The sequence below is a fragment of the Glycine soja genome, chromosome 16 (assembly GCF_004193775.1).
Source record: "Glycine soja cultivar W05 chromosome 16, ASM419377v2, whole genome shotgun sequence".
Taxonomy (NCBI): domain Eukaryota; kingdom Viridiplantae; phylum Streptophyta; class Magnoliopsida; order Fabales; family Fabaceae; genus Glycine; species Glycine soja.
The window spans coordinates 12,740,613-12,765,653 of NC_041017.1; the positions used below are offsets into that span (position 1 = coordinate 12,740,613).

Here is a 25,041-nt window from a genome sequence, read left to right on the forward strand (position 1 = left end):
AGCAACAACTATTCTATTTTTCCATTCTAAGTTTCAGTAGATTTGAATTTAATTCATTTCTTTTGCTTAAATGGATGTACTGCTTTGTTTGTCTTGTGTGTGGAAATGCATCAGTGTTGAGCAATGCACGAACAAGGGAGCGAAATTGAACAAATGGAATGAAGTTGATGACTTCAATCAACCATTTTAATTTAAATTTCACTAAAATTAGGATTCTACACTAACTTCTGGAAGGGATTCAAGACCAACAAATTAAGATTCAACTGTATATGAACAAAGTTGAACATATCAACAAAATATCAAATTTAAAAAAACATAATCAATATATCAATATAAATATAGTTTACTAATAAAACACCATACGAACATCAACCACAGCTTCAATAAGAAATAGCCACTGACCCGTTTGCAGCCCACTCAAAAATGCATCAGCTTCTTCATCAACAAGTCATCAATGACATGCACGTGTCTTCCCTGCAACCACAATTACCAAACATCACCATTAAAAGAAATTACATGGAACCCGCGACCTTTCTTCAACAGTACACGAACCAGTTAACCTAAAACAAGGTTAAAATAAGCTTAACCTAACAAAGTTAGTAACTCACTAACCAATCTCTGTCTTCACAAAACTTCGAGCCGAGAAGTTGGAGCGATGAAGTCGAAGAGGTGAGGTCAATGTCAAAGAAAGGAGCAAGGTGAAAGGTCTAGGGTTGAAAGCAAGGAGAAACGAAGGAGCAAGGTGCAAGGTGAACAAACACGCCAGGGTTCAAACGAAGGAGAAAGCAGAAAGGTCTAGGCTAGGGTTCATAGCAAGGAGAAAGGTAGCAGAAAGGTACAGGTTCGAACGAAGAAGGAGCAATTGCAAGCAGTTTGGCTTTTTTATTTTAAGAATTACGACGATTTTTTTATAAAAACCGGCATAAATTTTTTAAAACATAACATTCTAAGGCGGTTTTCAATAACCGCCTTAGAAAGTGCGTCGTAAAATGCAATTTGTTACACAATAATTACAAAAATGCCACCGCCCACCTTTCTAAAGCGGTTCCTCAAATAACCGTCGTAAATCACGTGTCTTAAAAAGCCATTTTTCTAGTAGTGATAAAGAGTTGGATGCAGAGTTCAGAACGCGATGTCTATCTTGGAGCCTACCTGAATGGGTAAGTCACACAAAATAACTGAATTTAATTAATGTTTACTAATATACTAACCCATATTCATCCCCGTTGCAGCGGACACTGGCAGATGGTGGTCATTGTGCCCAAGGAACACCTAATTGTCTGGTGTCATACCCTAATTTCGTCCGGGGATTATTACTTGTTGACATGCAACCTTTGGTTAGCCGCTTTGAGATACTTGGCGTCCTTTGTTGCACAATAAATGAAGTCCTGAGACGTGTCAGAAATCAAAAGGAAGCAGGCTAGCGCAATCCGTGAAATTCTGTGATGTGGCGGAAATCGAAAAGAGGTGTTTTTGCGTAATCCGTGAGTTTCCGTAACTCCTTCGAAAGCTAAAAAAGAGTAAATATATATTCCGTAAGGATTCGTAACCTTGCGGAAGGAAAATAAGTATCGTTACGAAATTCATAAAGTTTCGTAACGTTACGAAAAAAGAATTACCAAAAAAATAGAAGGGGGGTGCATTTAGTAAAAAAGGGGGGACAAATAGCAATCTGGCCCACTTGGGCCTTCAGATCCTTCCTCCAGAAGGTTGTTGCTTCTGGAGGAAGCAACCTTGCTCGCCTGGGCGAGCTGGGCGGCAAGCTCCTCCCCTATTTTGCTATAAATAGGGGGAGGAGTGAAGAAGAAAAGGTTTTAGCCTTCTTGGCATTTCGTATTTTCTTAAATTTGCTGAGGAAAATTGTTTCCGTGAAGAAAATCCAAGCCGAGGCGCTTCCGTAACATTTCCGTAACGTTTCTGATGCAATCCTACTCCGCAAGGGCATTGGATAGAAAAACTCCAAGTAGATTGGGCCAGAGATGCAAGAGAAGGCCCTAGGGTTCTTATGAGCCTTAGGGTAGATTTCGGGCCCATGGGCTAAGTACGAGCCCGCTTATCTTTGTAAATATTAGATTAAGGTTTCATTATTTTTGGGCCTTGTATTTAGGGCTCCATAATGTAGGTAGGGTACCCTAGAAATATAGGATTTTTCAGCCCTTGTATTTTAGGGCACCTAGACTAGTTTTTGTATTAGGGGTAGTTTTGTAATTTCACATGCACTAAGTGGATATTTGATGTGTGTGGTTGGAAATAAATTTAATTGAATTGGTAGAAGCCCAATCCAATTAAATTTTAGAGGGGGAGGTGAGCATTTGCTTACTACACCCCATTGCCACATCATATAGTCACACTTTGTGCATGTCCTTCATGCTTTTCATGCCTCATGACACCTAAGCACACTTAGTGGAGAATCTTGGAATTGATCTTGGATTAGTGGGCTGAACCATAACTAAAATTCACTAATCATAATTAGTGAAATTTTGGCTCCAAAGTTTGGCTCCACAAATTCAATTTCAAATTCAAGTGAAATTTGAATTTCCCTCCAATTTTGTGTGACACTTAGGCTATAAATAGAGGTCATGTGTGTGCATTTTTTTCAACTTTGATGATTTGAATATTAAACTTCAGATTTCAAAGCTCATTTAGAGCACAAAATTTCGTGCTCTTCTCTCCCTCTCCCTTCATTCATCTCCTTCTTCCTCCAAGCTCTTATCCATGGCCTCCTATGGTGGTGAGCTTCTTCTAGACTCATCTTCTCCTTGAAGTGGCGTCTCCTCTCTCTTTCCCTTTCTCCATTCCGCTGCCATTCATCTTCCAAGAAGCAAAGGAATCCATTGATGAAGAAGATCCTAGGCCTACAAGCTCCAATGGAGCTTGCATCATGTGGTATCAAGAGCATCTTCATCTAGGTGATGTTCTTTTGCTTCCTCTATCTTTTTGTTCGGTGAATTCTCTTTAATTCCTTGTTCTTCATCTTATTCTCCATGTATATCCTCCATTGTCTTGTGGTTTGGTGCTGTTTATAGTAGATTAAAAAAAAAAAAAAAACCGATTAAATCTTAGATCTACACTTGTTCTTGCATTTCTATGGTTCAAAATTTGTAGATCTACTCTTGAATCTTGTTTTTGTGTTGATTTTAGGTTCTATCAATTTTCATTCATAATATTCTTGTGCTGAACCTTTAGATCTAAATTTTGTTCCAAAATATTGATTAGAAAAAAAAAACACAAAAATCTAAGTGTAAATCACTTAATCCATGTTGTCTTAGAGTCATGTTTAGTCATAGTAATTGTCACATTATGTTCTAAGTTTGTGTTGAATTTTATTTTGTTGATTGAATTCTAGATACATTTGTTCATGTATTCTTGTCATTCTTAGCCTATCTTTTGAATTTTGAGTCTAATTCATGCATGTTATTTAGTTCATAACATGTTCTAAATCAATTCCTAGAAGTAGTCTTGTTCTTGAACTTTTTTTTTTTTGCTTTCTAAGTTTCCTACATGATGCCTATGATGAAGTTGAGTTGTGGTGCTGAGTTGTGGCTGGATTTGTGAATCAAAATAAGTCTTAAGCTCTCTTTAATTGTGTTATTCAAGATAATTGAGCATAAGCAAACACAAATTGTAACTATCCAAGCCTTAAGCAACATAAACACTACTCTTGATTTCTAGGTTGAAATCGCTGGTGCTGGCAGCTTGAACATACGAACTTGTATAAATTACTGGGAATTGGTCACTACGTTTTTTCAGCTGAAACTTTTACTGAATTTTCTAGACATCTGGACCAAAATTGTGAAAAAAGAATCAAGCGATTTGGATTAAAGAAAAAAATAATAAAAATCTCACAAGTTGGCAGAAAAATCAGTGTCCAGGAAAAAAAAGAAAAGTGAAAGGAAAGTGTGCTTGTTGTTTTGGCTCAAAATTTGTTCTATAATTGGTGCATATTTTATACCAATCCTAGTTCTGAAATTTCAATTGAACATTATTGTGAAAACAAGTGCCAAAACTAGAGGTTTCTTGAGTCTTTTTTTTTAGAGTTTTTCTACTCTACTCTAGAGCCATTCTAGGTTTCTCTTTGAGTCCTAGCTTGCTTTTTGTGCTTTTCATTGCTTTAATTGTTGAATAATCCTTGGAAATTTGTCTTGTTAAAACTCTATTGGTTTAGCTTTCATTTCATTTTTTTTTTGTCTTTGGTTGTTGCTTGTCTCTTTGTTTCCTTGCTTGTGAGTTGCCATATAGGGAATTGGAAAGGAGGATTGGTGCCATATCTTGAAGAATTTGAGTCAAGAAGCAAGGGGCCAACCACCTTAAGAGCTATTGGACTAAGAAGCACTCCAAATTGAGTGAAACACTAAAGAGAGAATAGCCACCACAATTGAGGACTTTTTTCTTTGTAATTTTGTAATTGGCAATTTGCTTTGCTTTCAAATTTTGTAACAAAAAGGCCTTTCATTGGAAGTAAGTTGGGAGCCTCCGCTAGGTCACCCTACTTCCATTTGTGTGTAATAATTTTAGGCAATTTCCCCTTAGGATAGTGAGTGTTTTGTTGGGAACCTTAAATGAGGTCATCCAAACACTCTTAGGATCCGCCTAGTTTGCATTTCTTGCACTTTAATTTCTTGCTTATTTTCATAGCTTATTTCCTTTACCCTCCATTGTCAAACTGCCTAGATAGCTTGCCTTTTACTAATTAGTTTTTACCTTATCTTTCACACCTCTTTTAGTGTTTATTTTGGCTAGTTTCAACCATAGTTTATTTTACCTTTTGTTTTCAAACCCCCAACAAGAAAGAACCATAACTTAGGAACCAACATGAGTCTTTATTCTTCATCTAGTGTTAATGGTGAGGGTTCTACTCCTAAGGACCCCTTGTATAAGATATTAGATGAGTTGAGATCCCTTAAGTTGTGGAAAGAAAAACAAAAGAGAAAAGAAAAAGGTAAAAAAAGAGTGGAAGAAATAAGTCAAGATGAAAGAAAGAAAATAAGAGAGGAAGAAAGAAGAAAAATAATGAAAGAAATAAAAAGAGAAAAACATGTCTCCTATAGTAGTCATAACTCTTGCAAGAGCCTAAGTGAAGAACTTCGTGACTATTATGAAGGAAGGCATAGGTCACATCTTAGACCTCACTCCCATAGGAGAGAAAATGAAAGAAAGCCTCAAGAGGTTAACATTAAACTCCCATACTTCCATGGGAAGGACAATGTAGAGGCCAATTTAGATTGGGAAATAAGGGTAAAGCAACAACTTAAAAGGAAGTCTACTTCAAAATCTTATGGCTCTCACTCTTATCCAAAGAAAGACCAAGGTCAAGGAATCTTAGGGGTGAGACCTTCTAAGCCCAAAGATGATAAGGGGAAGACAATAGAAAAGCAACCCCTTAAGGCTAGTATGCAAGAGAAGACTAGCTCCATGAAGTGCTTTAAATGTCTTGGAAGAGGACACATTACTTCTCAATGCCCCACCAAGAAAACCATGATTATGAGGGGCCAAGACATTTATAGTAGCCAAGATGAGGCTACTACTTCACCTTCCTCTAGTAAAAGTGAAGAAGCAAAAGGGGAAGAATCTAGTGAAGAGATCTACCCCCAAGAAGAAGGACAACCTTTAATGGTTAAGGAGGAGTGTAAGGAGGTAAGTGTCTCCTCCAAGAGGTTAGCTAAGAAGGAAAGACATTTTGAAATAAAGACAAATATTAAAGAAATTTCCCTTCTTAGACAACCTCCACATTTTCTCCTTTGTAAAAAGACACTTGTTAGCATTGCCACATCTCTTAGGCTTGAGTTTATTCCTCAAGTAAAGGAGTTGTTGGATGAGGGTTTGGTTCGCAAGAGATTAAATCCTTGTGCTTTGTTGGTGCCCAAAATAGGTATTATTAGGCACCAAATCCCTAAAATAGGTGGTGTGATGAATGCTTTGGGTGGTGCAACACTCTTTTGTAAAATTACTCATGCACCCAACATCTTCATGATTTGTGTACATAGGGACTCATTAGGTAGGTTTGTTCTTATTTTTAGTTTCAATACAAACTTAGGCACTCATATGGGACACCTTAGGTTTGTCATACTTTTTGGTAGGAATAATCAACATGAAAATACAGAAAAAGGTATGTTCTATTGCTTTACTTTTCTTAATTTCTTAAATTGTGATCAAAGGGTTCCCATGAACCCTAAGAGAATAAAGGTCATTCCTGAGTGGCCCGCTCCACCAAGTGTAAGAAAAATTTGGGGCTTCCAAGACTTAACAAACTTTTACAAAAGGTTTGCCCCATATTTTTCTATACTTGTAGCACCACTCATTGAGTTGGTGAGGAACCATGTTCCTTCATGGGAAGATGCCCAGGAAATGAGTTTTCAGACCTTACCTTACTTCAACATACTAAACACCACTAATACATATGTTTTTGTTCTTTTTACAGGTGTTAAGGGAAGGAGCCCAGAGTATCAAGAATCTCAGGATTTGAGGTCAAATCCTTTTCAAGGGGGAGGGAATGATGCAATCCTACTCCGCAAGGGCATTGGATAGAAAAACTCCAAGTAGATTGGGCCAGAGATGCAAGAGAAGGCCCTAGGGTTCTTATGAGCCTTAGGGTAGATTTCGGGCCCATGGGCTAAGTACGAGCCCGCTTATCTTTGTAAATATTAGATTAAGGTTTCATTATTTTTGGGCCTTGTATTTAGGGCTCCATAATGTAGGTAGGGTACCCTAGAAATATAGGATTTTTCAGCCCTTGTATTTTAGGGCACCTAGACTAGTTTTTGTATTAGGGGTAGTTTTGTAATTTCACATGCACTAAGTGGATATTTGATGTGTGTGGTTGGAAATAAATTTAATTGAATTGGTAGAAGCCCAATCCAATTAAATTTTAGAGGGGGAGGTGAGCATTTGCTTACTACACCCCATTGCCACATCATATAGTCACACTTTGTGCATGTCCTTCATGCTTTTCATGCCTCATGACACCTAAGCACACTTAGTGGAGAATCTTGGAATTGATCTTGGATTAGTGGGCTGAACCATAACTAAAATTCACTAATCATAATTAGTGAAATTTTGGCTCCAAAGTTTGGCTCCACAAATTCAATTTCAAATTCAAGTGAAATTTGAATTTCCCTCCAATTTTGTGTGACACTTAGGCTATAAATAGAGGTCATGTGTGTGCATTTTTTTCAACTTTGATGATTTGAATATTAAACTTCAGATTTCAAAGCTCATTTAGAGCACAAAATTTCGTGCTCTTCTCTCCCTCTCCCTTCATTCATCTCCTTCTTCCTCCAAGCTCTTATCCATGGCCTCCTATGGTGGTGAGCTTCTTCTAGACTCATCTTCTCCTTGAAGTGGCGTCTCCTCTCTCTTTCCCTTTCTCCATTCCGCTGCCATTCATCTTCCAAGAAGCAAAGGAATCCATTGATGAAGAAGATCCTAGGCCTACAAGCTCCAATGGAGCTTGCATCAGTTTCCGTGAGTAATTACGCGAAGATTCTCGATCGTTCTTCAAATATTCATCGTTCGTTCTTCGTTTTCTTCAGTCTTCAACGGGTAAGTACTTCAAACCGAGTTTTTCAATTCATTCTATGTACCCGTGGTGGTCCACATTTTGTTTCATGTATTTTTATTCTTGTTTTCATTCGCTTTTTATACCCCCTTTTGACATGCTTAAGCCATTTATTTAAGTCATTTCTCGCCTAATCTAAAAATAAAATAAATTTCCACCGATCATTTGAATTGTAGTATTCGTTAATTTCTGTTAAAATGAATTCCGACCGTTCGGTCGTGCCATAACCACGTTGGAAATAAAAAAAAGAGGTAAAATAATAATATAATAATCAAAAAATACCTTTTAGTAAAATAAAGCGAAAAATCAATCGGACGTTTTCTCTTTGGGATTTCTCATTCTTAATTGAATTGACTAATAAACTAAAGTGAGACTAAGGCGAAAATTAACTCGCCTAGTCAAGCTCGTCCACAAAAAATAGGGTTTTGAAAATTTATCATTTCAGTTTCTTACCAAGTAAAATGGATCATTTTTAAGGTCCAAAGCCTTAAAATGATCACCTTTCAAGTAAAAAGAATCTCTTGATTCACACTTAAGAAAGAACTATGTAGGTCTGATTTCCTCTCCAAAGGAGGGTACGTAGGAGCAAAAGCCCCGCTTTTGTCGACCTCAAAAAATAAAAAGAAATAAAGTTAAGGTAACACAATTTCCACAATTCTAAAAAATAGGTTGTTGTCCTTCGAGACAAACGTAAGAGGTGCTAATACCTTCCTCAAGTGTAAATACAACTCCCAAACTTAGAATTTTCATTTTGACCGGTTTCCTTCGGTTTTCCCGACGTTTTCCACAAATAAACGTTGGTGGCGACTCAACGCATCTTTCCTCCTTTGGAAAGCGCACCCGTGAGCCTCGCCCTCACTCGCCCGCAAAAGGGCATGTTGCGACAGTTGGCGACTCCACTGGGGACTATTTTTGTGAGTTAGACCTATTTTAAGGAATTGTGGATTTGTGAAACCTTGTGTGTGATTTTGTTGAACTGTGTAAAATATAAATAACTGTTGTCTATTTCGCATTCTTTACACTGCATTCTAAGCACCCACGGGTTTGAGTAAAAAAGGGCTCTATACCCGGGTTCATGGGAATTTAAGGAGTGGAGGTGAATCTATCATCATGCTAGGTCTCCGACTTGCTTGATAATAGTGAAACCTCGTCTAGAGCTTTCTCTCTTTATAATGTGTTGTCGCTGGTATTCCATACCGCCACAATATTATTATCTTGAGTGATGATACCTCTAGATAATGGCCGTGTGAGTTATAAATTGTTGGGAAGTAGTTATTAGAGACCCCTAGATATTGTCCTATAGGTTCCCAAATTGGGGAAAAGAGCAAACACGCTCCTGTGCCATTCTTTCTCATGCATTTTTGGTTTATAGTTTTTGCTAGTGATGTTTGGTTTCTTTAAAGTAATACGTAACCTTTTTAATGCTACGTTGAGGCGCCATCATGTCCAAAACGTAGCATTAAAATTGGGTCTCTACAGTCTCGTATGTATGAATTACCCATTTTTCTTGTTTTCTTTCCGTTTCATGCATACGCATCGCATCATTCATGTCGGAGTCTTGATCCACCCCTTTTTTAGGTAAATGATGGGGACAAATCAAAACGGCAAAAGGTTTTATCAAGTCAAGGTTAAAAGTCTAGATGTCACTAGCCTCAAAGAATTAGGACGATTGATGGGACCTCTCCAAAGGCAAGCCTTCCGCAAAGTGTACGGGAAGATTCTAGATTTGGCCGCAGCGGAGGTATTTACGGAAGCTGTCATATCCCTCGCCCAATACTATGACCAGCCGTTGAGGTGTTTCACGTTTGGGGACTTCCAAATGGTACCAACTATTGAAGAGTTTGAGGAAATATTAGGATGCCCTCTTGGGGGGAGAAAACCGTATCTTTTCTCCGGCTTTCTTCCTTCCTTGAGCAAGATTGCAGCTGTGGTTGGTGATTCAGCAAAAGAGTTGGATCGCACGAAGCAAACTCGGAACGGCGTAGTGGGCCTGCCTCAGAAATACTTGGAAGGTAAGGCAAGGGATATGGCGAGCCAAGAGAAGTGGGGCCCGTTTGCAGATATTTTAGCTTTGCTGATTTTTGGGGTTGTCCTCTTCCCGAACGTCGACGGTTTGGTAGACTTAGCCGCCATTGATGCTTTCCTCGCATATCACCATAGCAAGGAAAGTCCAGTGGTGGCTATCTTGGCAGATTTGTTTGACACCTTTGACCGGAGGTGTGAGAAAAACAGTGCACGGATTGTCTGTTGTTTACCCGTTCTCTGTGTGTGGTTGATTTCACACCTATTCCAACAAGACACGAGACACCCGTGTCCGCTTCAAAGCTATCGCTCATGCGCCAAAAAAGGAAAAGTCGATTGGGACCAACATTTGGCTGGGATAGGGGGCAGCGCGATCAATTGGTTTCCTCGTTGGAAGGAAGGCAAGGAAGGAGTTCTTTTCTCGTGTGGGGACTACCCTAATATTCCATTGATAGGGACTAGGGGGTGTATTAATTATAATCCTGCACTCGCCATAAGACAACTAGGGTACCCCATGAGGGGAGCGCCAACCGAAGAAAGTCTCTCGCCTTTCCTTGTGAGGAATCTAGGCGCACAAAGTCTCAAGGCGATACAAAGAGTCCACAAGGCGTGGAGAAGTCCGTTGAGGAAAGACAAGGAGCTTAGGGGCATCCGTAATGGCGTCATCGGAGGTTATCATGGATGGCTAAGAATTCACACGCGGGGGTTAGATTGGCTCTCCAAGTTGAAAGTTACCGATGAGGAGGACTTCGAAGCTCCAGAGGAAGATGAAGAAGTCCGAGCTCTAAAATTAGAGTTAGGGAAGGCAAGACTCGTTAAGGAGAAGTTCAAGTTAGCTGCTACACACATCCGGAAGGAGTGCACCGAGTTACAAGAGGAGAACGCGGCCACTGCAAAAGCCCTTGAACAAGAAACCAAAAGGGCCCGCAAGGAGGAATATGGTCGAGAGAAATTCCAAGGAGCATTGTGGGGTAGCAACAATGAGCTCAAGCTTCGAAGAGAGGAGAGAGATTGGCCACGGGTGCATGGCATGATCTTAAAAGAAGAGTTAGTTGCTTGCGCGAGGTCCAAAAGAAGTTTGGCTCAACACTTGGAAGCCACGGAGCAAAGCATGCTAACTATCATAGGGCAATACAAGGAAGAGTTGAACCTGTCTGTGGCCCATGAACAAAAGCTAGTGGAGGATTTTGCACAAGTGTACGCCGAAAAAGAAGCAAGAGGGAGGGTGATTGATGCATTGCATCAAGAAGCGACTATGTGGATGGATAGGTTCGCCTTGACCTTGAATGGAAGTCAAGACCTCCCGCGTCTACTAGCCAAAGCGAAAGTCATGGCCGAAGTGTGTACGGCCCCCGAGGAGATTCATGGGCTAATCAATTACTGTCAACACATGATAGATTTGATGGTCCACATAATTAGAAATCGTTAGGTTCTCTTATAACACCTTTGTATAATCTTGGCTAGATGAAAGCTTTGTTCTTTTTATAAAATGAGAAGTTCTGGACTCATTACGTTACCTAAAAACCTTTGGGTGGATCCAAGTGCACCGATCATTCATTTGCATATTCATGTTTTGGTGGCATACTCACCTTTGTTTATTTCTTTAGGAAATTCATCATAACTAAGAAAACACCAAGGCACCCCTATAACACTTGATCCAGAAAAATGGATAATGAAGAGGGCGTGCAGGAACAGATGAAGGCCGATCTATCAGCCTTAAAAGATCAAATGGCTTCCATCTCGGAGGTCATGTTAAAACTCCAGAAAACCATAAAGGACAAAGCCACGGAAACCGCCTCCAGTACGGTTAGGGAAGCGGAGTCGGTGCTGCAACCCGCTTTAAATCTGGGCCGAGACAGAAACACGGCCGTGTTTGGTCGAAGGTATAGTCCGCAAGCTTATCCTTATGGCTTGCCTCCGGACTTCACTCCTCGTGCCACTCCGGAAGATTTAAGCCAAGCCCCTACTTTTGAGGGGCAACTCCCGCCTTATGACGACTATCCCGGGCAAGATGATGAGGAAGGAGATACCCATCTCGCCCCCCTGCTCCACCTCAAAGATCCGTCCCCACATGAACTACCCCAACCGAACATAGTCCGCCATATCCTGGTCTCACCCACACCCGTAAAAGAATCTGTTCCCTTCGCGGAAGATAAGGGAAAGATTGAGACGCTCGAAGAGAGGTTAAAAGCAGTCGAGGGCCTTGGCAATTACCCATTCTCGGATTTAGCGGATTTATGTATCGTGCCCAATATCGTCATTCCTCCCAAGTTCAAAGTACCGGACTTTGATAAGTACAAAGGGACGACATGTCCGAAGGGGCATCTTCGGATGTATTGCCGAAAGATGGGGGTGTATTCTGCGGACGAGAAATTGTTGGTCCATTTCTTTCAAGACAGCTTGGCCGGAGCAGCTGTAGCATGGTATACCAATCTGGAAGCTTCCCAGATCCAATCATGGAAGGACTTGGCAACTGCCTTCATTAGGCAGTACCAGTACAATACGGACATGGCTCCCAATCGGAACCAGCTTCAGAGTATGACTAAGCAAGAGCATGAGTCCATTAAGGAATATGCCCAAAGATGGAGAGATCTCGCAGCCCAAGTCGTACCGCCCATGGCGGAAAGGGAGATGATCACAATTATGGTATATACGTTACCCACGTTCTACTATGAAAAGCTGATAGGCTACATGCCAGCTAACTTTGCGGATCTCGTCTTCGCCGGAGAAAGGATTGAATCTGGATTACGGAAAGGCAAGTTCGAATATGCTTCCAACAACAACAGAAGATCCCCAGTAGTGAGCGCGAGGAAAAAAGAAGGAGACGCCCACGCAGTCACCACCGCCCCGACGTGGATGAAAGCACCCCAAAATATCCAAAGCTCATACCAGCCCAATCCCCCAAATTTTTTAATCCGAGCCGAGAATTCTCTCCCGACTCAAGTAAAAGGACCACCCGCAGCAGAAAGAGCATCGGCCCAACGCACAACTCCAGCCGCTCCCCGGCCAATTAATAATACAGCCCCTGGCGCAAGCTATAAATATGCACAACACCCGCCCCCGAAAGATAACTTCTCCCTTATTCCCATGGCATACTCCGAGTTATGGCTTTCATTATTGGAGAATCATTTGGTGGTGGTCATACCCGGGAAGGTCTTCCAGCCACTCTACCCCAAGTGGTACGACCCGGGTGCCAAGTGTGTGTACCATAGTGGAGCTCCCGGACACAATATTGACTCTTGCATCCCGTTCAAGTATAAAGTGCAGTACCTGATTAGTGCCGGCTGGCTAGCGTTTCAGGAGGAAGGCCCAAATGTTAAAACCAACCCGCTAGCTAGTCATGGAGGGGCTAGCGTGAACGCCGTCGAAGAGGACGGGCCATCGCGGGCAAAGAGGTTTGGAGAGGTGGTTACTTCTAGACGCTTCATCTATCAATCACTGCAAGCGGCGTGCATGGTCTCCCGAGGTGGAGACGAAAGGGATGAATGTTTGTTTCACCTTGGGGAGTCGCATGACATGGAAACCTGTCCCGTGGTGGAAGAATTGCTTCAGCGGCTCATGGATTGCGGGCAGCTTGAAGTGTCCATAGGAGGGAGGGAAGAACCACAAATTTGCATGCAGTCGAAAGAGAAGAAGGTTCCTCTAACCCCCAAGGCCCTAATGATATGTTTTACTAGGAAGGGGACCGGCTCCACACCCATATACCCCCGAACGGCACCCAAGTCAACACCATTTGCATATCAAAGTAATAAGGCCGTGGAAGTATACCCCTCCCGCATCCAGCGAAAGAGTTGCAACCGAAGTTGGCTCCCTATCAGCTAAGGTAACCAACATCACCGGCCTCAGTGGCGTAACCCGCAGTGGTTGGGTGTTCGCTTCCCCTCACCCGGAGGAATTGCCCTCTAAAGAGAAAGCGCTCATGGTCCAAGAGCCCATGGAATATATTAACATTAGTTTAACCGATGTTAATATATTCTATTAACATCGGTTTTACTAGAAAATCGATGTTAATATATTACATTAACATCGATTTTTATAGAAAATCGATGTCAACGTTCATCATGCATACACTTATTTTGTTGTAGTTATTTGTATATAACATCGGGTATTTAGAAAATCGATGTTATTGTTTTTATGTTAATATCAGTTTTTCAAAACTGATGTTAACAATAATACATTCAACATCGGTACTTTCAACATCAATTTTAAAACCAATGTAAAATTACGTAAATAACTGATGTTAAAAGTGTATTTTCTAATAATGATTTTTCATGTTAAAAATCTGTGTATCTTGTTGATATTGTAATTAATAATTTAATTGATCATAATTTTAAATTTATAATATACGATGTGTAAGAACTTAAAACTGAAATGATTGAGAGAAACGCAAAACTAAAAATATGTAAGATTATATATATTTAAAACCAGTTAATTAAGAAAAAAACCAATATAAAAGTGATAAAATTCTATATCAATTAAGAAAATAATTCAATGTAGAAAGTGGCCTATCACTCTATCTAGAAAAATCGATGTAACATGTGTCTCAAAACTGATGCAGAAGACCCTATAATTAAAAGGTGAAAATGAAATAAGTTTGAAAACTAACAAAATAGTTAACTTTATTAAAAATTAAATCTTATAATAAAAACGGCTAAAATCATTCATAACGTAACGATGACTGCCCTCAAAATCAACCTCCATCCATCAGCATCATGCACTTAAAGTAAGAATTGAAAATACGTTCCCTCCACAAGCGGGAATGACAGCTAGAATCACTCTGGCGCTGTGTCACAGCTCGCCATATCCTCCTCACTGATCTGCCACCTTTCGCCATATATATTGCTTCACATAGCCCAAACACCCACCACGTAACCTTCATGCATGCCCCACGCCACGCATTATTTTCTTTACTTTTTCACTCATCATTGATTCTTTCAACTTTGAAATCTACAAACTTAATCAAATTCTCTACCCCTGTCCTGGTCCCACCTTCCCCAACCCTCCCGCGGCATCACATTACTCAACTTGGCGCGAGTGTATTTTAATATATACGTTGCTTTTATAATCAAGGAATGAATGTTGTTACTGTCATAAAAGATAAGAAATACTATAAAAATATAAACCATTACATATTTAAATAATTAAAATTAAAAAATACATATGTTTATTAAAATATTAATGTGACAATTATTAACTAACTTTTATTCTTAATTATTTGTAAATAATTATATATTGAAAATTTATAGTTCTTAATTCAAAACGTAAATAATCCCTTGATAACATGTTTAAAATTTAATTATCTATTAATCATATAAAATTTATAGTTTCTTATAAAATTTGAAACAATAAAATATACCTGGAATTTTTACTTAAAATTAATATCTTATAAAAATTAAACACAGATTCCTTACTAACACGTGTTAGTATGAGTAGTATTAAATTTGAATTTCTTAACCAAATTTTCGATTTCAACATTTGTGAATAGAAAAAAATATATATAATTAAGAGAGAAGATCTCATCAAAAAATGATAAACAAAATTTTCTAGTAGAAATTAATTATTGATAAATTTAATAAATTCTTTTAAACCAATAAGAATAAGATGGTATAAAAACTGAATACCTTAAATTTTTGCTAGTAAATTTTAACGAAACTGCATATATTTGAAGTATTATATTTATATTTTAGTAAAAGTTATTACATTTAAAAATAAAATAATAATTTATTCAAAATACATTAATTGTATAATTTTTAAGCTATTCTTATATTAATATAATTCATTTTTATGATAATTAATTCAAAATTATATATATTAGATTTCAATAGACCGGCAATAATGCAATATAATCTTTTTTAACTATTAAATTAAGCGATTTTATCAACGTAAATCTTTAAAGTTATTTAACAATAGCTAGCAAAAAATAGTAATAAAATAAATATTTAAATTTAAAAATAAATATTTAAATTTAAACATATTTTAAAACTTATAAATAAATTCTATTGCTTTATAATCTTTTTTTAAAAAGAAAAAACACATCATCCCGATTCCCCCAACGATAGTCACGTGTCCCTTTCACCAAATAGATCAAATCCTACTTCTACTTTTCTCATCCTGTTTTTTTTAAACTATATCATTTTAAAGGACTAACACGGGAATAGCTTGAAAAGAACAACAAATTCCCTCTAAAAACGTCCACGAGTCCCTCTCCCAAACGAGTCCCACCGCAAGTACACACCAATCACCCTCCCAGAACCCTCGTAAAGTCACCATCACCATAAAAACGCCACCTTCCACGTGTCGCCTTCTCAAACCCCTCAAAAAGTCGCCACGTGTCCCTCCCTCGCAAAGCGGCACCACGCTCTCTCTCTTCTCCTGCGCCTCGAGATTCGCGGGACACCCAAACCACCACACTCGCCCTCACGCCACGTGTCCCCTCCCCTCCCCTAACAACCCGCCACGTGTTTCATCTCCCATCCCCTCATCGGGCGCCACGTGGCTCCCTCCGAACCTTCGATCAAACAGATTCTTCATTCTCCGCTCCTCGATGATAAGAAAGGATTTAGCGGTGCAACCTTCGTTAACGCTTCCCTTTTACGTGTCGCTAACCGCCATCCCCGCCTTCTCGGGTAGCGCCACGTGTCCCTCTGTGGGTTCTTTTTAGAGATCAGAAAAACAAATAAATCACGTTCCACTGTGATACGAAGCTACCTACGTTAACGTTAACATTAACATTAACAACAACGATGGTTGAAGTCGAAGAGATAGAGCTGGATTTGGCGTTGTCCATAGGGGGCAGTTTCGGGAAATACACGGTGGAGAAGCCCGCACCGGATTCCGAAGCGCGTGTTTCAAATTCGGATAGTCGCGATGGAATGCGCGTGGTGATGGAGCCGCGCGAGAAGCGCGAGATTCAGGCGTTTCGGAGAATGGAGGCGAGGAAGAAGAGGGAGCGCGTGAGGGAACCGTCCGAGCCCGAATCGCAATTACGGGATTTTAAGAGGGAGAAAACGGAATGCGGTAACGGCGTTAGTGGCTCGTGGACAGCGGCGACGACGACGCCGTATCGCATGCACCAGTTCGCGACGGTGCAGTACTTGCCGTTGAATAACGGCTTTCCGTTACCGTGCTGGGTCGGAGGGGAAAAGAATGTGGGTGGAGTAGACGGCGTTGACGGCATTAACGGTGGAGGAGATAGGAAAGCCAAGTCTAATGGGTCTTCCAGGTGTAGTTCTTCTGTGGTTTCGGATTATCAAAGCTCTTCTCGTGAAGGTAATTTTTTTTTTTTAATTTATGGTTACTATATATATAATTATATATATTCATATATATATATATATATATATATATATATATATATATATATATATTCATATCAGCTAATTTTACGATGTTTTTTTAGCTTTTCCGTTCTTCCGAATATTCATTGTTATTTATTTTACGGTATTTACTTTTTTTTTCAAGGTTTTAGCTCTTTTTGTTACCACTCCATTATTTGAATGCAAAATACTAGTGTACAAAATCTGAAATAAAAAAAAAATTGATTGGCTTATTCCAGTTTGAAAGTTCTATAAAGTATATCTATTTTGTTCATTTATTTGCATATATGGTTTCAAAGGTTGAACATAATCAAGAAAAGAAGAAATTTAATTTGATTATATCTCGCGTGATTTTGGAATTTGGAGTGACATTTTTTAGGATGTGGGTTCCCAGCACATTAAATCGAATAGTCGTTCAATTTTAAACAGTATATTGTCCTGGGTCATGAATTATGGTCTCATGCAGCTTTAAGTTAAATGTAGATCAAACTTATCTGAATTTTTTAATAGTATCAGCGTTTCATATATCGCCTAATAATGTTGCGTCTCTCTCTGCCATTCCTTGTTGAACTATTACTTTTTCATGAATTATGGTCTCATGCAGCTTTAAGTTAAATGTAGATCAACCTTATCTGAATTTTTTAATAGTATCAGCGTTTCATATATCGCCTAATAATGTTGCGTCTCTCTCTGCCATTCCTTGTTGAACTATTACTTTTTCAAATAATGGCTACTTGATTTTTTTTTTCCCAAAGATCTTCGGTGCATAAAAGTTACATTGAACTCCAATTAATTCAAGTTGAGTCAATCAATTCATTTAAATAAAGAGATAAAGTTGTTCATTTTTTTCATATTAATCCTAAAAGGCAAATGTCGTGAAGAAATAACTTTTAATGAATACATTATAACGTGCTCACCATTCCTGTGTCTTGGTTTGTTCTATAATGTTCTTAAATATTCGAATCCAAGCATATGAAAGTGGAGCAAGCATTATCACGTGCTATTTTATTCGTCGATTCTGCTTACCAATTACCATCATCATATTGTCCTACTTTCAAATCAGGCACATTTCGGTTTTCATATTTATCGAAGCCTTTTCTCTTATTTGCCATTTCTTAAAAAGGATTTTGTAATTTTGATTCAAGTAATGACACCTCTGTATACTCTATCGACACTTTGTATCACCTATTCACTTCACCTATTATACGTATACGTCATACTTTTTTTTTCTTCTCTTTTTGTCTCTAGGTGTTGAGTAGATCAGTTTGGTGTCCACCAAACATTTTTCATTAGATAATTTTTTTTACATTATTAATTAAAAGTCAAGATATGACTTTTTAAAGTAATTAATCAATGAGTAAATGATGTGTATGCTAATCAATGATAGGATAATAGGGTAAAAAACTTTAAATTGTGGGTGTATTTTAATCAAATTTTTATGTATATGTAATTCTCAACTTGAATCTTGATTATCACCTTCCTCGGGACATATTTTTTAACAAATATTCCAAATTTATCTTTTCTCAGAAGGAGGTAGCACAGACAGTCACAGCCATTCAGTTCATTCCTTGGCAGAACCGGCCCAATTGAACACTTCCAAGGAAATAAGCATCGAAACGTCCCAACCTGAAGAAAGTGCTTCCGCTTCATCTCACCCTATAAGACCCAAACAAGGCAACACCACCATCCAAGAGATAAAAAAGCACATTGCAAAGGAAACGCGACCAAAACCAAACCCCAATTCACCCGAGCCAATTGAAAACAAACCTTTGTCTAACGAAAACTTAACCAAAGTTGAAATAATGGGAAAGCCTCCAAAGCCTCTCTCTCACACCTCTTATTCGCTCCCTCCAATGCCCTATGTGTCTACAAAAGGGGACAATGGGAGAACGGTTAATGGGTTTCTCTACAGATACACAAAATCTGAGGTCAGCATTATTTGTGTTTGCCATGGAAGCACATTTTCACCTGCAGAGTTTGTGCAGCATGCAGGGGGCACAGACACCACGCACCCTCTAAGGCAAATCACAGTTATTCCTTCTGTCTTTGGGTGATCATCCCCTTTTTTGTGTTAATTAGGCCTTTTCTCACTTAGCGTGTTTGGAAATAGTTGAGACGTGAACACGTCTAGACGTAAGGACGTAAGAAATCACGCATGGGATGTGGAAATTATAATTATTAGCTGAAACCTAGCACTCTATCAGATAGAGAAGCAGAAGAATTTGATTCAAGTGTCTATGTTATGTTGTCTTTAGGCAGGGTATATATTTTGGTTACAGGAACAGGAGCTTTTTGTTGACTAAGCTAACTGCATTAACTAACAATTACTCTAATTGATGTTTTCTTGTTTTGGAGTATGGTTTGGCTTCTATTGTATATTATTATTATTATTATTATTATTATTATTATTATTATTATTATTATTATTATTATTTTGTTTTAATTGTCATAAAATTTCAATTTTATTTTCTTAGTTTCATTTATTTTCCGTCAAACTTTTCCCATGATTTTTTCTCTTATTTTTAGTTTCATTTTTTCATCATTAATATTAGCCTTGAGAGTTAAAACTTTATCTTTTATTTTTACATTTTTAGTCCTCTTGGGGAAATGATATTGATGGTAAAAAATAAGGAAAAAGTTGTTAGAGATAAAATAAAAAAATTATGAACTTTCATTAAAAAAGAAATATATTTAACTTTATTTTCATATCTTTATTCGTGTATTGGACGGCCTATATATTGTGCTGGGTTTGATAAACTTGAGAAACTGGCGCAGATGATTTACGTGTTTTGCTTTTATTTTCTGTTTCACATTTAATTTGCTAAAAAAAATTGCTAAAAAAAACTCAGGAAGTTAATGTGAGTTGAGTTACACGATTAAAACATGCACGCATCTGCATGATCTTGTTTGTACTGTCCATTCAAACATGTATCTATTCTTATACTATTGTGTCACTATGGGAAAATGGATTATAGAGTCAGCCTATTGTTTTGAGTCGGAATTTGAGGTTTTACTTTTATTAAATATAAATTTTCATTAAATTATAAAGGTTTAATTACTTTTTGGTTTCTGAATCTTCAACAAACTTTTAATTAGGCTCCCGATGTCAAGTGACTCAATTAAAAAATTGCAAAATAAATAGAAGTTTAGGAATTAAATTAAAATAACACTTTAAGATCTATTTAAAAATGGTAAATAGTTTATTGACTTAATTAAAAAATGGATAAATAGTCACTTTTGTCTTTAAATGTGTAATTTTGCTGACAAATACATCCCTGAAAGATAAAAATATAAAATTTAGTTTTTGAAAGTGTAAAAAATGAGACAAATATATTTTGTTGTTAACTTTCACCTGTCACCGTTAATAATATAGCATACGTGACACGGAGGGACTTTGCTGTTAACTTTCGTCCGTCATCGTTAATAATATAGCCTATATGACACGGAGGGACAAATTCATTATTGAAATGATTGCCAACGTGGATTGTCAGCATAGGGACATATTTGTCATAATATTTTTTTGACTTTTCACATTACTACATATATTGCAATTTACGACATAGTAACTACGACGGTTACTGAGAAACGTTGTTGAAGGATACACGGTGGCAGTGCTGTAATTTTAATGATTGCATACAACAACGATTATTAAATAACCGTTTTAAAAAACGAGTATGAATGCTTACAACGACGTGTTGAGAAAGATCGTCGTAGTTATATGAATTTACAAAGACGGGTTTATCCTTTTGACCGTCTTTTAATATTCTACTTTTTAATTTCTCACAAATATTAATTTTTAGCACATCATCCACCACATCCGCAAAAATCACACGCTTCCTTGGCCCCTCCTATCTCTCACATCACATCCAACGCCGCCAACAATCCTAGGGTTCCGGTGACAATGCTCCCCTACGCTTCCATCCCGGAGGTCGCAGCGGCGTTGGGCCGCAACCTTACCTTTGTGGAGACCCTCTAGTTCAACTACTCTGCCGCAAAGTCTGATGACTTCCTCTAGTGCCACAACATTCTGTTCCTCTTCCTTGTCAAGGCCGTGGAGGTAGGAAAGACCATGGGCCACGCCACGGATGATGTTGACGCGTGTGGGCCAGGGAAGTGGGGGGAGGGAGAGAGAGAGAGAGATCGGGCTCGTGGAGCCACTGGTCGAGGTTTCCCATTTCGATGAACTTGTAGACGAGGAGGTGTTTAGGGCCTGAGGCCTAGTAACTGAGGATTTTGACGATGTTTGGGTGGCGGAGGCGACTTAGGGTTTCCATCTTGACGGTGAACTCGCAGAAGCCTTGGAAGGCGTCAGGGGAGAGTTTTTTGACAGCGACGGTGGCGTCACTGGCGAGGTGGGCCTTGTAGACAAGGCCGAAGTTGCCATCACCGACGATGAGGTGAGGGGAGAAGTTGTCGGTGGTGCGGGCGAGCTCATCCCAGGAGATCTTGATGAGGTTGGGGTCGGAGGACCAACTGGCGTCCACGATGGAGAGGGATGAGGAGGCTTCACGGTGGGGGGCGGGGCGGGTTCGGATATGGGAGGAGCGGGTTTGGGTCTTGGTAGAGTTGCGATGGTGCTAGCAAAGGAGGATGGCAGTGGTGAGAAGGAGGGTGACCATGAAGAAGCTACCGATAGAGGTGATGACAGCTTGTAAGGCGTGTTCCATGGGGGGAGGGTTTAGAGAGATGATTGATTGATTGAATGAATTGAGAGAGAAAGTGGAATAGAAAAGAAAGAAAACGGAAGGGAAAATGTGATTGTGATTTCGTGGAAGGTGTTGTGGGAGACCAGTCAACGGATTTGTTTAACTCTCTAACTCTAAACCATTTTTCTTTGTTGTGATTGTGAATTTTTACTGTTTGTTGACTTGAAGGATTACATTATTAGTGGCTTCAGGCTTGTGACCCAGTGCGTTGGACTTGGAGTTGAACCCGTTCAGAACTTCCGATTCAAATGTGTAGCAATCCTTTCACACAAGGGTGATTGTTATTTCGTGGAAGGTGTTGTGGGAGACCAGGGTGATGTTCATCATGGCATCTTTAGATGGTCAAGCAAGTCTGTTAGAGGCTTCATGTAAGTAATTTGCATGTTTGTGGTTGCTCAACTTGTGAGAAGAGCTGAAAGGGCTAGATTCAAAGCCATTGCCCTTACTGTTGATACCCTAAGACTGGGACGCAAAGAAGCTGATATCAAGAACAGGCATAACTCTCCACTTAAACCTTGTTATACCACTTTCTTAATCGATATGATTAGCTTTTCTTTAAAGTTTCAGCCTTATCCTTGCAATTAAAATTAGTTGTAAAATGTCTATTACAAATTCACACTGCCACCATTTTTGACATTGAAGAACTTTGAAGGATTAGACCTTGGAAAGATGGACAAAGTAAGATGAGTCATCACATAATTATTTACGTAGGTTAATTTTCTTTTCTTTATCACTAATTGAATTCTTGTCATGATCTTTTCAGGCTGATGACTCTGGACTTGCTTCATATGTTGTCGGTCAAATTGATCGTACTCTTAGATGGAAGGTATGTTAGATAATCAAATAAGGAATTTTATTTTTCCTTTGTTGTTATTATCATGTTCCTATTGTAGGAAAGATTTTATTAAAGTGAAATCAATTTAACAAAGCATTGACAACACAAAGATTTTATACACTATCATATAATCATAGATTGCCGTGTGTGAAACTGAAAGGTTGTTAACTTGTATTATAATTACTTTAAAAGTCATACTCATGATGATTCCTAATTAGTTGACAACTTTTATTTTCCCAATTCATTGATTTGATTCATGATTTGCTTGCAAGCTAATATTCCTGCATCCTTCAGAGGAGTGTCGAGTAATAAGTTCAACTAAATCATAGTTTACATTTTGTTTCTTCATTTATTATGTATACATATTCCACTAAATAGAGTCCACCATCTAAATAATCCTTGTTCATTTTGTAGGATGTGAAGTGGCTTCAAACAATCACCAAACTGCCAATTCTGGTGAAGGGCGTGCTGACTGCTGAGGACAGTAAGAAAAACCAAAGCTGCTTTCAATTTCATCTGTTCTCTCCCTCTTTGAATATTTTACTAATGCCTTCATTCCAATATGGCAGCAAGGATAGCTGTACAAAGTGGTGCAACTGGAATTATAGTGTCCAATCACGGAGCTAGACATTTGTTTATGTGTTGGGTATTTCTGATGTTCTAGATTAGTTACAACTCTGTTGTTGAATGTTTTGTTTGCCTCAGGATAATAGTATTGCCTATTGGAGAAAATTTGTGGCTGAATATTACTCTCCTCGTGCAAAGAAACGATGGTACTTGTCATTATATAGTAATGATGGGCATCATGCACTTGGTGTTGTCCCCCAAGCAGCTATGGTAAGTTTTTGCACTTGTCATTTATCCTTGTTTTTCTTGCTTCATAAATAGGATGCCTTAATCTTTGCTAATAATTAAATATTTAATTATGCATTCAAAATGTTAGTTAATTTTATTAGCTTATCATTTAATTGTTGACAACTCTTAAAATTGCCTATATACTAGAGTTATGTCTAAAATTATTGCATTTATTTTCTTTGATATTTTAGGTCTACACCAGTTTGCTTTTTTAATCTCTTAGTGCTATTGAATCTTTGATGAGTACATACATTGGCATTGATATTTCTTTGTTCAGGATGCATGACAGTGTGACATATGTGGTTCTAAATCTGGAAGGGGATTTGGTAAGTATATTGGAAATTAAAATATTGAGTCCTATATGGTTTGAGAAAACCTTTTTTTTTTATCTTCATTTCCTGTTCTCATAAATAATTACAGAAATGTCACTTTGTTTCCTGTTTCCAAAGATTTGTGTAAGAAACTATAAATTGGAGATTTTTTGTTTCCACTATTTCCTTTTCAAATTTCTAAAGTGAAAACAAAATGACATTTTTTGAAATCAAGAAATGAAAACAGAAACTGCTTTATCAAACCAAACCAAAGTGGCCATTGTGTTGTTATTCTATAATATGTTATTATGGGAATTTAGTTTCATTGTAAAATTCCAATATGTATTTCATTTTGTTTAACTTTCTGGTTGCTAAGTACCCAATGAAGTCAGTGCTGACCAATGACCACATTCTTAATTTTAAACTTGAAAATTAGACAGAACAAATTCAACAAACTGAGCTTAGATGCGATCAATAATAAGCAAGTCAAATAATTGAGTGATTCTTGTCGTGCTATAGTGGAAGATGCACAATTTTTGCATTGGATGTACCTGTAAGCTAGATAATTAGCATGTTATTTCTTTAAATTTCCAATGTAAATCTTATAATCTAATATTATGTCCATTCTGCATTTTGTTTACAGAGGCAACTTATGAAGTGTTACCTAGGTTTAATGAAATAAAATTTGGCAGTGGAGTAATTGATGAACTTTTGTTTCTGGACTTGCCACGTGAAACAAGACTTGAAGAGAGTGTATATGAGCCGCTTCGTGTTGTTCGTGAAGGTCAACTTCACATCATATTCACTCAAGACTTGAAGGTTACAAAATTTTTATTATAGTTAAATATTTTTTCTATTTGAATCTTTTTTATATTCACTTCCTAAAATTCTTGTTATTATGCACAGATCTTATCATGGGAGTTCTGTGCAAGATGCCATGAAGAACTTCTTCCTCGAAGGTTGGTTGCACCACAAGTATGATTTTGCATTCTTTAGAATGCTTTTCACTTTTGCAGCCACTCTTTGTTTTGAATAGATGATGGTGCTATTTGGTAGAATATTTTTGTGAAGTAGATCTTCATTTATTGCCTGGTTTTAATTGAAGTTGGGATTACCCTGGAGTGGTCTACCTTGCATGTTCCAAATATTTCTGTAGAAATCTTTTTGCATATGTACATGATTGTATAATTAACTCCTTGTATTCTTCTATCATATTTCTTGTTACTGTATGCACAAATGAAAATTGGTGAAGGAAACAGTAGTAATATGGACATTTGGGTACATAAATTTGTAGGCACTAGTGAAACTTCCTTTCTTATTTTATAAAGTATAGAACTGTAGATCAAGGAAGTTAAAGGTGAATGGTACCAATTAGGCACTAGGGGGGTTTGAATGCGTCGGAGGCAAAGTACTCTACTGCAAAAGCTAACTATTGAAACTA

The 25,041-nt window shown here is 38.2% G+C and overlaps 1 protein-coding gene and 1 pseudogene across 1 annotated transcript; one reads left to right on the forward strand and one right to left on the reverse strand.

The window, feature by feature from the left end:
• Nucleotides 1–16,192: 16,192 nt before the first annotated feature.
• LOC114389713 (ninja-family protein 2-like) lies at nt 16,193–19,250 on the forward strand. The gene is made up of 2 exons (XM_028350454.1): nt 16,193–16,846; nt 18,421–19,250. Exons 1-2 carry the CDS (start codon nt 16,321–16,323, stop codon nt 18,945–18,947), a joined length of 1,053 nt encoding a protein of 350 aa, XP_028206255.1. The 5' UTR covers nt 16,193–16,320; the 3' UTR covers nt 18,948–19,250.
• A 1,469-nt stretch (nt 19,251–20,719) lies between these two features.
• LOC114389782 lies at nt 20,720–21,630 on the reverse strand (annotated as a pseudogene).
• Nucleotides 21,631–25,041: the final 3,411 nt, after the last annotated feature.